Source organism: Sebastes umbrosus, chromosome 5 (assembly GCF_015220745.1).
Source record: "Sebastes umbrosus isolate fSebUmb1 chromosome 5, fSebUmb1.pri, whole genome shotgun sequence".
In the NCBI taxonomy this organism is placed as follows: Eukaryota; Metazoa; Chordata; class Actinopteri; order Perciformes; family Sebastidae; genus Sebastes; species Sebastes umbrosus.
This window is the reverse complement of record NC_051273.1, coordinates 19772245-19786072: the sequence shown is the minus strand read 5'-3', so window position 1 is coordinate 19786072 and position 13828 is coordinate 19772245. Positions and strand designations below refer to the sequence as shown.

General features: G+C 38.2%; 1 protein-coding gene across 1 annotated transcript; it reads left to right on the top strand.

Annotated features, from left to right (window-relative positions):
- The first annotated feature begins 1662 nt into the window (after positions 1-1662).
- LOC119488287 (mitochondrial coenzyme A transporter SLC25A42-like) lies at positions 1663-9932 on the top strand. The gene is made up of 8 exons (XM_037769807.1): positions 1663-1984; positions 2326-2460; positions 5325-5436; positions 5686-5711; positions 6910-7076; positions 7398-7514; positions 7707-7858; positions 8632-9932. Exons 2-8 carry the CDS (start codon positions 2386-2388, stop codon positions 8955-8957), a joined length of 975 nt encoding a protein of 324 aa, XP_037625735.1. The 5' UTR covers positions 1663-1984; positions 2326-2385; the 3' UTR covers positions 8958-9932.
- The last annotated feature ends 3896 nt before the right edge of the window (positions 9933-13828 follow it).

Below are 13828 nucleotides of genomic sequence, written 5' to 3'. Positions count from 1 at the left end.
TTTACATGACTCTTGTGGTCCTCCATATTTATATATCTATATACAGCTCTGGAAAAAATTAAGAGACCACTTCAAAATTATCAGTTTCTCTGGTTTTACTATTAATTGGTATGTGTTTGAGTAAAATGAACATTTTTGTTATATTCTATAAACTACTGACAACATTTCTCCCAAATTTCAAATAAAAATATTGCCATTTAGAGCATTTATTTGCAGAAAATGACAACTGGTCAAAATAACAAAAAAGATGCAGTGTTTTCAGATCTCGAATAATGCAAAGAAAACAGCTTGAATTTTTGCGCCAGTAGTGGCATAAAGTCACCCAACAGCAATGTGAAAGACTGGTGGAGAGCATGCCAAGACGCATGAAAGCTGTGATTGTAAATCAAGGTTATTCCACCAAATATTGATTTCTGAACTCTTCCTAAGTTAAAACATTAGTATTGTGTTGTTTAAAAATTAATATGAATTTGTTTTCTTTGCATTATTCCAGATCTGAAAACACTGCATCTTTTTTGTTATTTTGACCAGTTGTCATTTTCTGCAAATAAATGCTCTAAATGACAATATTTTTATTTGAAATTTGGGAGAAATGTTGTCAGTAGTTTATAGAATATAACAAAAATGTTCATTTTACTCAAACACATACCAATAAATAGTAAAACCAGAGAAACTGATAATTTTGAAGTGGTCTCTTAATTTTTTCCAGAGCTGTATATCCATATATATATACATATAGGAGAAATTAAAAATTAATTTCTCAATTAAACATAATTAAGCAAGAGTATAATGTCCCACAAAATGGATATTATTCAAGGCATCAGTTTATCACAATAAAATCAGCTGCAGCCCTTGAGGAAATTAGTTCACTTGTACCTTGTCTTTTCATTTCCATAAATGTACGTCTTTTATCAAACCGCGTAACGATTGTTAGTCATACATGATTAATTGTTTACCAAAATGAAGAAAAGCAACAAAAGCGATGGATTGGGGCGTTCGAGGCTTTGGTGGAGGGTTCTACATGACCTCTTGTGGTCCTCCATATATATCAGCCAGAATAAGGTTTTAGATGCAAAAAAACAACAACACTGAGTTTCAAAAAATCATATAAATATCAACATCCAAAGTATTTCTTAAAGGTTAATGTCCAGTCAGTTATTTAACCCTCTGAAATTGATAATTCTTGAAATAAGATAAGATAAGATAAGATATTCCTTTATTAGTCCCACAGTGGGGAAATTTGCAGTGTACAGCAGCAAAGGGGATAGTCCAAAAAAAACAAGCTGCATCAGCTAACACAATACAAAAAAGAGCTAAACAAAGTGTAACAAAATATGAACCATTTAAATAGAAGGAAGTATAAAAATAGGAGCAGTATATACAGTATTGTAAATGAATAATTTTATGTTACCTAGGGGTAACTGATTAGTAAATAAATAGAAGCATGTAATGTTACATTTATTGTATTTATTTTATTTTATTCAATTGTGGTTGTTGTTTGTGTGGAAACTGCTCTGAAACTCAAAATATTCTGTCTGCATGAACAAGTAGGCCTAGGCAAAACTGGCAACCCAATGTTGTAGATAATCTCGCGAGATTCCACCAGAACAACGCGACGTGCTCATGGGTATTGTAGTCCAAAACACTGTCCCAGTTTCTCTAAGACCTTGAAAAGCCCCAAATAATCTGGTGCTGCGCAGAACCAGGCAGTGGCAGAGATTCCTCGCAGTCGTCGTCGCTTATAAATAGTCGACACACAACACACACGCACACACTGAGCTGCAGCTTTGACACTGACACACCTGCCTTTTACCATCATCTTTAGAAACGTCAACAACGTGAAGAGACGTGCAAGTTTGTGATTGACTGGACTGACTGCAGCCTCCAGCGAGCACAACAAGAAATGCGTGCGAAGAAGAGTGGCGACTGATCAAACACAGCTCAGGACTTGTAAACAAGGGAGTCCTCTTACACACAAACCAAGGTAACTAAATGTAATCATCATTTAATGCACATTTAACTGCAATAATGATGTGTATTTGTTCTTGTATTATGTATATAACTATGATTCGCAGTTTTTATTTATTTATTTGAGGCGTGGTCTCTAACATTATTATTATGTGCACACATCTAGTTTAAGGAAAGTGGGTCAGATTGATAAGTGCTGTATTTGTTTATGTGCTGGAGCTGGATTTGCACAGCAGAGCTTTAGTAATGCAACACCCTGTTTACAAGGCAGGCTGTGATATACTGAGGCAGTGCGACACGCCTGGCTGCTGTTCTGTTTGTCTTATTAATGCATGCTTTTTTCATATTCTTCTTCAGTGTTTTCTTTCCTGAATGAGTGACTTGAGTGTCTAAACCAGTGATCAGTGAAGGGCACACATGGCCCACCGTGTGACCGACCATCCAGTGGCCCAGGCCACCGTGCTGGCTCTGCCTCCCTCCAGCCAAGCAAAGGTGAGCACTTCTCTTATTATCACTCATTCACATTGTTCTGTACAAATATTGCATTTTGCTGTGACACATTAGAGCAGCTTAAAATATCAATGACCTTGTTTACAAAAAGCTTCAGTTTGGAAATTGTGTCAAATCAGGTCATGATCAACCAAGAGAGGAAGGAAACTCAGCCATTAGTCAATCTCAAGTTGTACTTTTAGACAGTGTGTGTGCATTGCGTTTAGATCCCTTTTTAAAAGGCACCGACTTCTTTTCAATCAACCGTAAAAGTTCAAACAAACCATACTGTGTGTGTACTCCTATCAGTGTAATTGTACTTCCTGGTACTACACATAGTTTAAGAGGACATGCCTCTACCAGTACATTGCTCGAAATAGCAGGGAGGTGCCAGCTAATCTAAAGCTGGCATTAGTTTACAAAGCAACACTGTAGGGAGTGTGGAATAAGGAGAATCATGACAGATGTTTGCTGTATTATTATCACAGGGTTACGGTTGGTAGACAGTATATGAAGTTTGTTGATTAAATGGTAAGCTGTAATAGTTAAAAATGTATTATTACTTGTAAATTCGGGCTGTCAATTGATTAAAACGTGATTAATCGCATGATTGTCCATAGTTAATACTTTTTTATTTGTTCAAAATGTACCTTAAAGGAAGATTTGTCAAGTATTTAATACTATACAATACAATTAAATATGCTGCTTTATACAAATTTATGTGTATATTTATTATTGGAAATCAATTAAAAACACAAAACAATGACAAATATTGTCCAGAAACCCTCACAGGTACTGCATTTAGCATAAAAAATATGCTCAAATCATAACATGGTAAACTGCAGCCCAACAGGCAACAACAGCTGTCAGTGTGTCAGTGTGCTGACTTGACTATGACTTGCCCCAGACGGCATGTGTTTATCATAAAGTGGGCATGTCTGTAAAGGGGAGACTCGTGGGTACTCATAAAACCCATTCTTGAGGTCAGAGGTCAAGGGACCCCTTTGAAAATGGCCATGCCAATTTTTCCTCGCCAAAATTTAGCGCAAGTTTGGAGCGTTATTTAACCTCCTTCGCGACAAGCTAGTATGAGATGGTTGGTACCAATGGATTCCTTAGGTTTTCTAGTTTCATATGATACCAGTACCTTCATACTTCAAAACTGAGCCTGCTACAAGCTAAAAATCGCAAGTTGCGTTAATGCATTAAATAAATTAGTGGCATTAAAACAAATTTGCGATATTATCACGTTAACTTTCACAGCCCTAGTGTAAATGAATGAAATCCAAAACTGTGTCATCCCTCATCTGGTTTAAGTTGTTATTTGTGTCAAATGCTCTTCTTATCAGTTAGTCAATGTTTATTGGGTTCAACTGTTCGTTCCAACAGAGGCAATGATGCTCGTGTGCGTGCATAAACGCACAAACCGCTATGCTTCAGTTAGTGTTATCTCTTATAACAGTTGAGTCATTCTGGCACTAATCCACGTGCAGATTTTAACTTTGTTGCTGTTTATACATGGGAGTGTTTGTGCTGATAAGCAGCATTTGAAATTTGTGTTACATGTTTGTGACGATCAAACAGCCACATGATGAGAGATAAAGGACTTTCTTTGTCCACACTTTAAAACAGTGTTCTCAACCTTTTTCGTGCGAAGGAACCCTCAATTGATACACATTAGGACCCCATTTGATAAGATTTTACTTCAGGGATCTCTATCTGAAAAGGTTTTGGTTGTTAGATGAGATTAAGACCAGAATTATATACTGTAGTTGTCGACTGCAGTTGAGGAGATAATCGTGGAGTAAGTGGAACTTATGATCAGAATAGTCACTCTTATGACTCTGACTCACATGGCGCTCACTTCTATAGTGAATTAAATAGTGATGCATGGCCATTTTCACAGGGGTCCCTTGACCTCTGACCTCAAGATATGTGAATGAAAATGGGTTCAATGGGTACCCACAAGTCTCCCCTTTACAGACATGCCCACTTTATGATAATCACATGCAGTTTGGGGCAAGTTATAGTCAAGTCAGCAAACTGACACACTGACAGCTGTTGTTGCCTGTTGGGCTGCAGTTTGCCATGTTATGATCTGAGCATATTTTTTATGCTAAATGCAGTACCTGTGAGGGTTTCTGGACAATATTTGTCATTGTTTTGTGTTGTTAATTGATTTCCAATAATAAATATATACATACATTTGCACAAAGCAGCATATTTGTCCACTCCCATGTTGATAAGAGTATTAAATACTTGACAAATCTCCCTTTAAGGTACGTTTTGAACAGATAAAAAATGTGTGATTAATTTGCGATTAAGTATTTTAATCAATTGACAGCCCTACTACTACTATTACTCACACATCTATATTCTTTATTTTTTATGTTTAATATGTCTATACAACATGCTTTTAATCACTATTAAATGCGCTGTATTCCTTTCATTTTCCCGTTTTTGCTGTTCTACATATACTGACCTGTGCCTCTTAAAAAACAGTTAATAAAACACATTAATATTTAAGATTTTGTGAATCAAACGTCCAAGCTTTTACCTCACAAACAGACAGATGAATAACCTGTCTAACCTGTCCACCACACTGGTTTGTAACAGCTCCCTTCAGGTGTAAAAAGCAGCCCATTGTTGACCTTTAACAAAACCCTCAGGATTCAACTAATTGTCTTTTAATTGCTCCGCTGTTTGTTTGCAGATGGAGTCTCTAACATCCTGCAACACAAAAGCCGATTTAATTTGCGATTAATTATGGACAATCATGCAATTAATCGCAATTAGATATTTTAATCGATCCACAACCCTATGTGTTATTAGTGTAACGTGACAAAATGTCTTCTGTGTCCAAACAGGACTTGAGGCCCAGATGGACGGCGGTGGACTCCCTTCTGTGTGGGGCGTTTGCTGGAGCTATAGCCAAAACAGTTATTGCACCTCTGGATCGGACAAAGATCATTTTCCAAGGCAAGAACAACATTCCTCACAAAGATTTCTTTCCAAATATAGAATCTAGTGCAGAAATTAGGCTACTGTGTATATATAAGTGACTTAATCCACGGATAATGCAACAAGTGTTAGTGTTTTTCTGTTTTCAATGACTGTTTGTTGCAACTGTTCTTAACTCATTGCTAATCCTCTTAGTAGATGTTTAGCCTGCTTGGGAGAGTTTGTGGTTTAACCCTGAGGTTCACCGTGTTTCTTGTTGTTCCACAGTGTCCACCAACAGATTCTCAGCTAAGGTGAGTTCTCGTTTCTGTTTCAGCAGTAAATCAGTCATTGATATATTCTGTAGTGACCTCATTTAATATGCAGCTACACTGGCAGCCAGGACAAAGTTTAAAGGCAGAATGTATTAATGCTGGAATTTAATCTGTGACCATTTTGATAATTGATTTATTTTCATTTATCAAGTATGAATTAAGAAAAAGAATTTGGTGGTTACAGATTCTCATATGAATATTTATTCTATTTTTTTTAAATTATTTTTATTGGTGGTTTTCCATTGTAAACAGAAGATACTCAAATTGTTAACCATATGTTACATATAAAAAAATAATAGCATATGGACATTATGTATATGACAAAAGCAGTACGTACAAACAAGACGTGTGTGTATATATAATATATTTATATAATAATTAATAATAAAATAATAGAAATATAATAATAATATTATTTGGTGATCAAAACAGCAGAATTAAAATGAAAAAACAACAAATAATAAAAGTTACCAACCTATTTTATACAATTCTAAATTAGGGCTGCACAATTAATTACAATTTTATAGAAATCTCAATATGGACGACAGCAATTTTCAAATCGCAAGAGGCACAATATTTGAAAAGGCGAAATGTGTGTCAAAATACAATTTCTTTTTTTAAATTAAATATTGTGGTGCAGCAGAGATGTCCTGGTCTACACATCATATTTTACAGACCGAAACATCTGAAATATCGACAGAAAACATCTGAAAACGAGAAAAATTATGTTAAAATCATTCCCTATAATATCGCAAATCATATCGTGATTGCAATATCAGTCAAAATAACCACAATTGGACTATTTTTTCAAAATCGTTCAGCCTGATTCTAAATTGAGTATTTAGAAAAACAAGCAAAAACAGATAAAATAAGTCATTTTAAGGTATCTATTAAGATGGGTAATGTTTTTCTTTTTACACTTTCTATATTAAACAATTATTAAATTAATTTTAAAAAATATGTCAATTACAAAAACAACCTCAGTTTGAACTCTAGAGTTTATCTGGTAGATCTCTGCTCTGTCATTATGTAACAGCCACACTGACGCACTCATTCCTAAAATCTCCACATGATCGCGCCCATATAGCATATTAAGATTATCGTGTTAGATTATTAGATGTGGAAAAATGCAGGGCGTCTCTCTGTGCTCCTAACCCGACATATCCACCACCCTCAGGAGGCCTTCAGGTTCATCTACTGCAGCTACATGAAGGATGGGCTGCTCAGCCTGTGGAGGGGCAACTCTGCCACCATGATCAGGGTCATGCCTTACGCTGCCATCCAGTTCTGCTCACATGACCAGTACAAAAAAGTACTGGGGGGCTACTACGGCTACCAGGGCAAGTGAGTAGAGAGTTTGTCTTTCAGTAGTGATGATTTTGTTAGTTTAGTTTAAGGTCATGGATACGCGGCGTTCACATTTTCATGTTTTCGCATCGGCCACCGTGGTTCTCCTACACACTAGGCACACGGGAGTTTCAGCTGTTTGCAATCTGCAATCTCACTGCTAGATGCCGCCAAAGCATACACAGTGGACCTTTAAATACAGCCTTTAGCATGTCGATAGACGTCTTGTTTTCTAATCAGCAAAAATAATGTTTTTTTATTATTATTATTATTCTTATTATTATTATTTACTACAGATGATTGTGTTGTTTGTTTCAGAGCTCTGCCTCCTTTACCACGCTTCCTGGCTGGCTCTCTGGCCGGCACCACTGCTACCATGCTTACCTACCCTCTGGACATGGTACGAGCCAGGATGGCAGTCACAGCCAGAGAAATGTAAGCCTCCATCCCATCCCATTTGTTACACTCCCATAACGCACACTACTGTGTACCGAGGGGTCACCCTTGTGTGTATTAGTCCCATTGTTGTCTTGCCACTACAATAAAATGGACCATTGCAGTGCATGGCAGTCACTAAATGTCATACAATACCACTCATAATGTTAAAAATGCTTTTTCTTGGGACAGGTACTGCAACATCATGCACGTCTTTATGCGGATCTCCCAAGAGGAGGGCATCAGGACCCTTTACAGAGGCTTCACTCCCACTATCATGGGTGTCATCCCATATGCAGGGATCACATTCTTCACATACGAGACCCTCAAGAAGCTACACACAGGTACTGATCATTTTTCTTTTCTTTTTAAAGGGGACTGTCTGTAGGATTTAGTGGCCTCTGAGTACCCCCCCGCTCACTCCTCCCTGTCCAAGACTGTGGTAACCTGAGCCGCCAAGTGCAAAACAGTGGTAACGCCGTGGTATCTTTCAGGACCTTCGCCTCGCCTACTTTAGCAGCAACGAAATTCAGATGTCAGCTGGCGTTACTGTGGTTTTTGCTCTCTGCGGCTCACGTTAACGAAATTTCACAAGCATGTCAGAGAAAACGTGAAAGACCCTCAATAGAGCCAGTGTGTTTGGTTTGTCCGTTCTGGGTTACTGTAGAAACATGGCGTACTCCATGACGTGTCTCGACGGTAACCCGCGAGATAATTAAGGTTAGGCATTGATCTTGAATAGTTAAGGTTAGGATAGGTTGCGGGCAGCGAATCTTGCGAGAGTTTTTGCAGATCTCAAATTAGATTTTGCAATTTGCGGGTTACCATCTGGACGCAACCATGAGGAGCACCTGCTTTCTATATAGGTATGAGCGTAGATATGGAGGTAACGAAAGCACAGCGATTCTTAGTTTCAGGTGATTATACACTAATGAAAGCATAGTTGTGAATATTATATTCCATGTCTGCCATTACATTCCCCTAAATCCTACACACTGGACCTTTTACTGTCTACATTCAGTTCAATAAAGTGAAATTTTAGATGTTTAGCTGAATAAAAACGTGTCATTCAGATGTTGAACTCTTTCTTTTCTTGTTTTTTTTTCTTTCGCTCTAGAAAAAACAAAGCGACCCCAGCCATACCCCTATGAGCGCCTAGCATTTGGCGCCTGCGCCGGCCTGATCGGACAATCTGCCTCGTACCCTCTGGACGTGGTGCGTCGGCGCATGCAGACAGCCGGCGTCACCGGCTCTTCGTACAGCACAATTCTGGGGACCATGTGTGCGATCGTAAAGCAGGAGGGAGTCGTAGGCGGACTATACAAAGGCCTGAGCATGAACTGGATTAAAGGGCCCGTCGCCGTGGGGATCAGCCTCACCACGTTTGACATCACTCACAGCCTTCTGCTCAAAATGCATCAGATGGGATACTTCACCCACTGAGAGACAGAGAGGAGAAGCACAGACTGACCCGAGGGAGGTGGTCAACTCTGTCACATGGCTATAAAAAGTCTCTGCACTCTGCAAAGCCGTCCTGCTGCTGCTGCACTCCTGTTCCCTTCAGACCGGAGGAGGGTGTGAGAGGACAGGAGATCTGTTGCGCACAAAGAAACAAAGTTTCTCACATTTTGCTAAACGCACAGTCAGGATTCACTGACAGAGAGAGAATCACACTATCACAACTTTGTTTTGAAATCACGTCGCCATCAGGGTGGCTAAAGTGATTAACCGAGGAACAGCGGATCAAGAAAAGTTTAGTATTTGATGGATGATATGGAGCACTTTGTGTTGTGTTGTGTTAATAAAATAATGCTTGCACTTTATAGACCTGCAATGTTCTTTCAAATTAATCCTGTCTCAACAGAGAGAACTTGTTTTTAATGAGTTTTATTGCTTTTAATTTGGAGGGCAAATTTTATTTTTATTTTAACCGCATTTCTTTGTTGTCCTTTTGATTATTTCAGCCTGATTGTTCAGGGGTATGATTTGTAATGAGTGATTTTAATTATGCAATATGTTTTAATTTTCAATTTTATGATGGTGCCTCTGTGGGTTGAATTGAGATTGACGGAGCGATTGATTTTAGGAGGGTGATCATGTCAGCAGGACTGCACAGTTTCACTGTCCATCCAGCACTGAGGAGGAGTGATATAGTATTATTAATATGTCTGAGGAGGAGTGATGATATAGTACTAAAATGTCTAATTTGAGTAATAAATCTATATATATAACAGATTTTTGCTTTATGTGCATACTATTAAGATGTATTTTTGTACTGTGTCCACATTATTGACTCCGTCTTTACTTTAAAAATCTAAATATGCCAAAGCATTAAACTCATTAAACAGCATTATGTCCAAAGATGTACATTTACAGTTTCAAGTTACTCTGACTCTTCAATAAAGTGTCCATCCACAACCGTGAGCAATGAGTCCTTTTGTCCACTTGAGGGGGCCGTGTGATAAGCAAAGCTAATCGCACCAGTAGTGGTGTTACACGGAAATCTGTGACCGCAGATGCATGAGTTGTGCCAGCAACACATGAGGTCAAAGTGTGCTCTCAGTAAAGGGAAGTAAATATTGGAATGGCTTACACATGCCCTAGATATTCCACTTTTCTTATCTCAAACACAGAACTGTTATCACTTTTAACTTGCTGCACACTGTACTTTGTCTTTTCTACTTGTGCATTCTTGCTAAATCCTGCATGTTTACATCCTGTATTTTATACTGATGTTCATTAACGTGCTCGGTTCCTATCAAATAAATAAATAAATGAAATAAAAGGTCACTATTTCTGACAGATGTCGTCAGAATATGTGATCCCCACTGTACCTGTATAATAAATGAGGCAAATATGTGACAGAAAACACACAGAACTAAATTGTTAAAAACCATAAATGTATTTGGATATTTTTCACGTAAAGATATATTCACAAAACTCAAAAAGAACAGTTTAAAGACAGGTACAGTGGGGTCACATTTTCTGACAACAGCCGTCAGACATAGTGACCTTATGTGTTGCTGGCTCTCGGCAGGCACAGATTTCAGTGGTCACAGATTTTAGTGTAACACCTGTCGTAAACCTGCAGTAGGCAGAATGTTTTTGGGCATAAATTCCATAATAACCTTTCAGCATATTGTAATTCAAGACTTCTGCACCTCCTCATGGCTCTGTTTTCAGAGCTTTAAAAAATCTAATCTAATCTAATCGCCTCAAATGTTGTCAGAAACATCTTGTAGTGTACTGTTTAGCTGTAAAATGAGAAAGTTTGCTCCGGCTGGTGGGCGGTGCTTGGTATTTCCTCAACTTGATCTCAACATGGCGGCCAGGTCACAAACGTTCTCATTTTACAGCTAAACAGTACACTACAAGATGATTCTGAAAACATTTGAGGTGAGAAATAGGCATTACAGTAACAGAATATTGATTCATATTTCATCAGCGCTGCCTAGTTTGACCGTTTGATCGGAGTTCGTGAGTGATTGACAGCTGCTCAGAGACGTCAGGCTCCAGCTCGGCTCTTACTGCTTGTTTTCCTCCGGTCTGTGAAATCTTGCAGATGCCATTAGGAGCACCGGAGGACACGGAGACTCATGCACTACTGTCAGGATATAGTGACTGTTTTATAAAAAATAATAATCATATTTGCTCCATTTCTACCCACTGCTGCTTTAAGTTGTAAATTGGAATAGGATTGGTTACAGTAGGTTTGTACTGTTCGCACAAATATCTTCACTTTTTAATGGTGCATTCACTGACTTTTATTATATTACATTACCACTATATCAATGACTTTATGTTTCTGTGTTTTGCACCTATTTCCCCTCAAAGACTGGGAACTTTTAGTTGGACTTTGGTCAGTAATGTTGAGAAACTAGCCAGAGTATACAAGCTCAGTGTTGCCAACTGTTTTCTAATGAAAGCAGCTTGCAGCATAAGCTGTTAACTAGCTTTAAAAGTGGCTCAATCTAACTAGAAAGTGGCCAAGTCGACAACACTAACAGTCCTTCCCTTCAGGCCTCCCTCCAAAACCACTCCCACAACATTATTATTATGAACACAAACATATAAAGAACATAAATATGTCTATTGTTAGTACTCACAGCTGTCAAGGCAGCAGCTTGTGGAAGACTCCGGGGACGCGCATCGAGTGCGCGCAGACAGGTAGACAGACAGGTAGGTAGGTAGCCATTCAATCATATATATACATTCAGCCATATGTAAGTGTTTTTGTTTTTATCAGAAAATTTGATTTATTGATTGCTGTTGGGATGTAAAGAGAGTTTCAACAAATATAACAAAACATGTTAAGCTATAAAATATAAATACAAGATGATATTTCATATATATAATAATGTAAAATGACTGTATCTATTTGATTAATCACACCTGACCCACGTGTGTGTGTGTGTGTGTGTGTGTGTGTGTGAGAGAGAGAGACCACCTGCTGTGTCTCTTCTCTCTCAGTAGATGGCAGCATTGAGTTGCTGCTCTTCTCATTCTGCATCCTGGACCATCATGGAGGTTAGTTAGGCTCTGATCACCTCATGGCCTGAACTTGACCTGCCCTCTGCTCACTAAGACACACACTCCCATTGTTATTTTACTCTCCTGTGTTTTATTTTATACGCTTTTCATCGAGCTTTTTTTGTGTCAATATTACATAAATAAAACAAAAATAGTGAATTCATCATACTACAAAACACTGCCGATTCTAATTACACGTTGAAACATTGCATAAATAACGTATGTATTGTGTGTTTTTTGCATTGATATGTTTTATACATAGATGTTTGATGTCAAAATTATGGTGGTTGTGAAATTGAGAATTATTATAATTTAATTTTTTAAGAAAATAGAACTCATGCCCCATTTTTTAATAATATTTTTATTTTTGTTATTTTTCTTGTTGTATTATTTATACAGACTCTATTACAAAGCAATTGATTGAAAAAATAGTTACACAGACAATAGCAGCTATTAGAGACAAAAATGAAAAAACACATTTTTTCAGCAACACATTTATTGAAAATACATTCAGGACATAAATATCTTCTTTTTTTTTTTACACTCAAATCAAATAGATTCAATCAATCAATCAAACTTTATTTATACAGCACATTTTGAACAAATCAAATACACTTCAAAGTGCTTTACAAGCGATTGACAAATAAATTGACAAATGTCACAATGATCAACACTTACTCAAAGTAAATGTTGGTAAAACAAAATGAGTAAAATAGAGTATAAAATAGTATAAATAATAAAACTACTAAAATTGTAAAACACTGCGTGAAAGCCAGACTAAATAAATGGGTAGTTTACGTTTAAAAATATCAATATTAAAGAAGACTGCGCACACATCAAACCAAATCTTAATATCAAAATGTGTTTATTTTTTATTAAACATTTACTGAAGACGGCACAATATTATTTAAGACATGTTTTATTTATTAGTGACATCATAATTACTGGTTCAAATACATTAAAGATATTTGAAGAATGGTATGATGCGTTCAAAGGTAATCATTTTTCCCGTGCTCATCCTGTTTTGCTGCACTGGTTAGTGCGCATGAGCTGTGGCTAAATCTGAATAGGAGGTGAGTGTGTGCCCGGTGCGTCACGTTGGTGATAGCATCACCTGAAACCGCTTTGCTTTTTTGTGTGTCTCCTCAACTTCAAATCCGAGCAGCTGGATGGAGGCGCTCTGCCCTCCTTCCATCTGTCCATCCCTCCATCTCTCATCCTTTCCTGCCCACATGACCTTGACTGTGAATTATGGGATACCCTGCCACCCCACAGTGTGCAGCCACCCAGCCTGGTATTGCAACAATCGAAACAATACCACTGGGTGGATAACATGGTCGGAGGGCGGGTGCCTGAGAGAAGCAGGAGGAGGAGGAGGAGGAGGAGGGGAGGAAAGATGCTTCTTGAAGGCGCCGTTGCCATAGGTAACCTGGATCTGTGCCAGGAGAGGGGAGTGAACCATTTGCATGTATTCAAATCTCGCATGAATAATTCACTTTGAAGCCCCTGCTGGAGCGCTGGCAGACAATAGCTGTTCACACAAATGCACAGTATATGGGGCGAAAATGCACACAAATACAGCCTCTACCCGCGCACACAGGAACCCGGCCTGATCCTGTGTGAGAAAGGTGAGGAGGTTATACTGGGAGGCACGCAGGAATAAAGCCGTTCTCACAGCTAAATCACATCGCATGCGGTGAGACAGTGGCTGCGGCTGTAATATAATTTTGCATGTATTTCACAGAGCACAATAGATGCACCACCAGGCTTATAGGTGCTGTTTG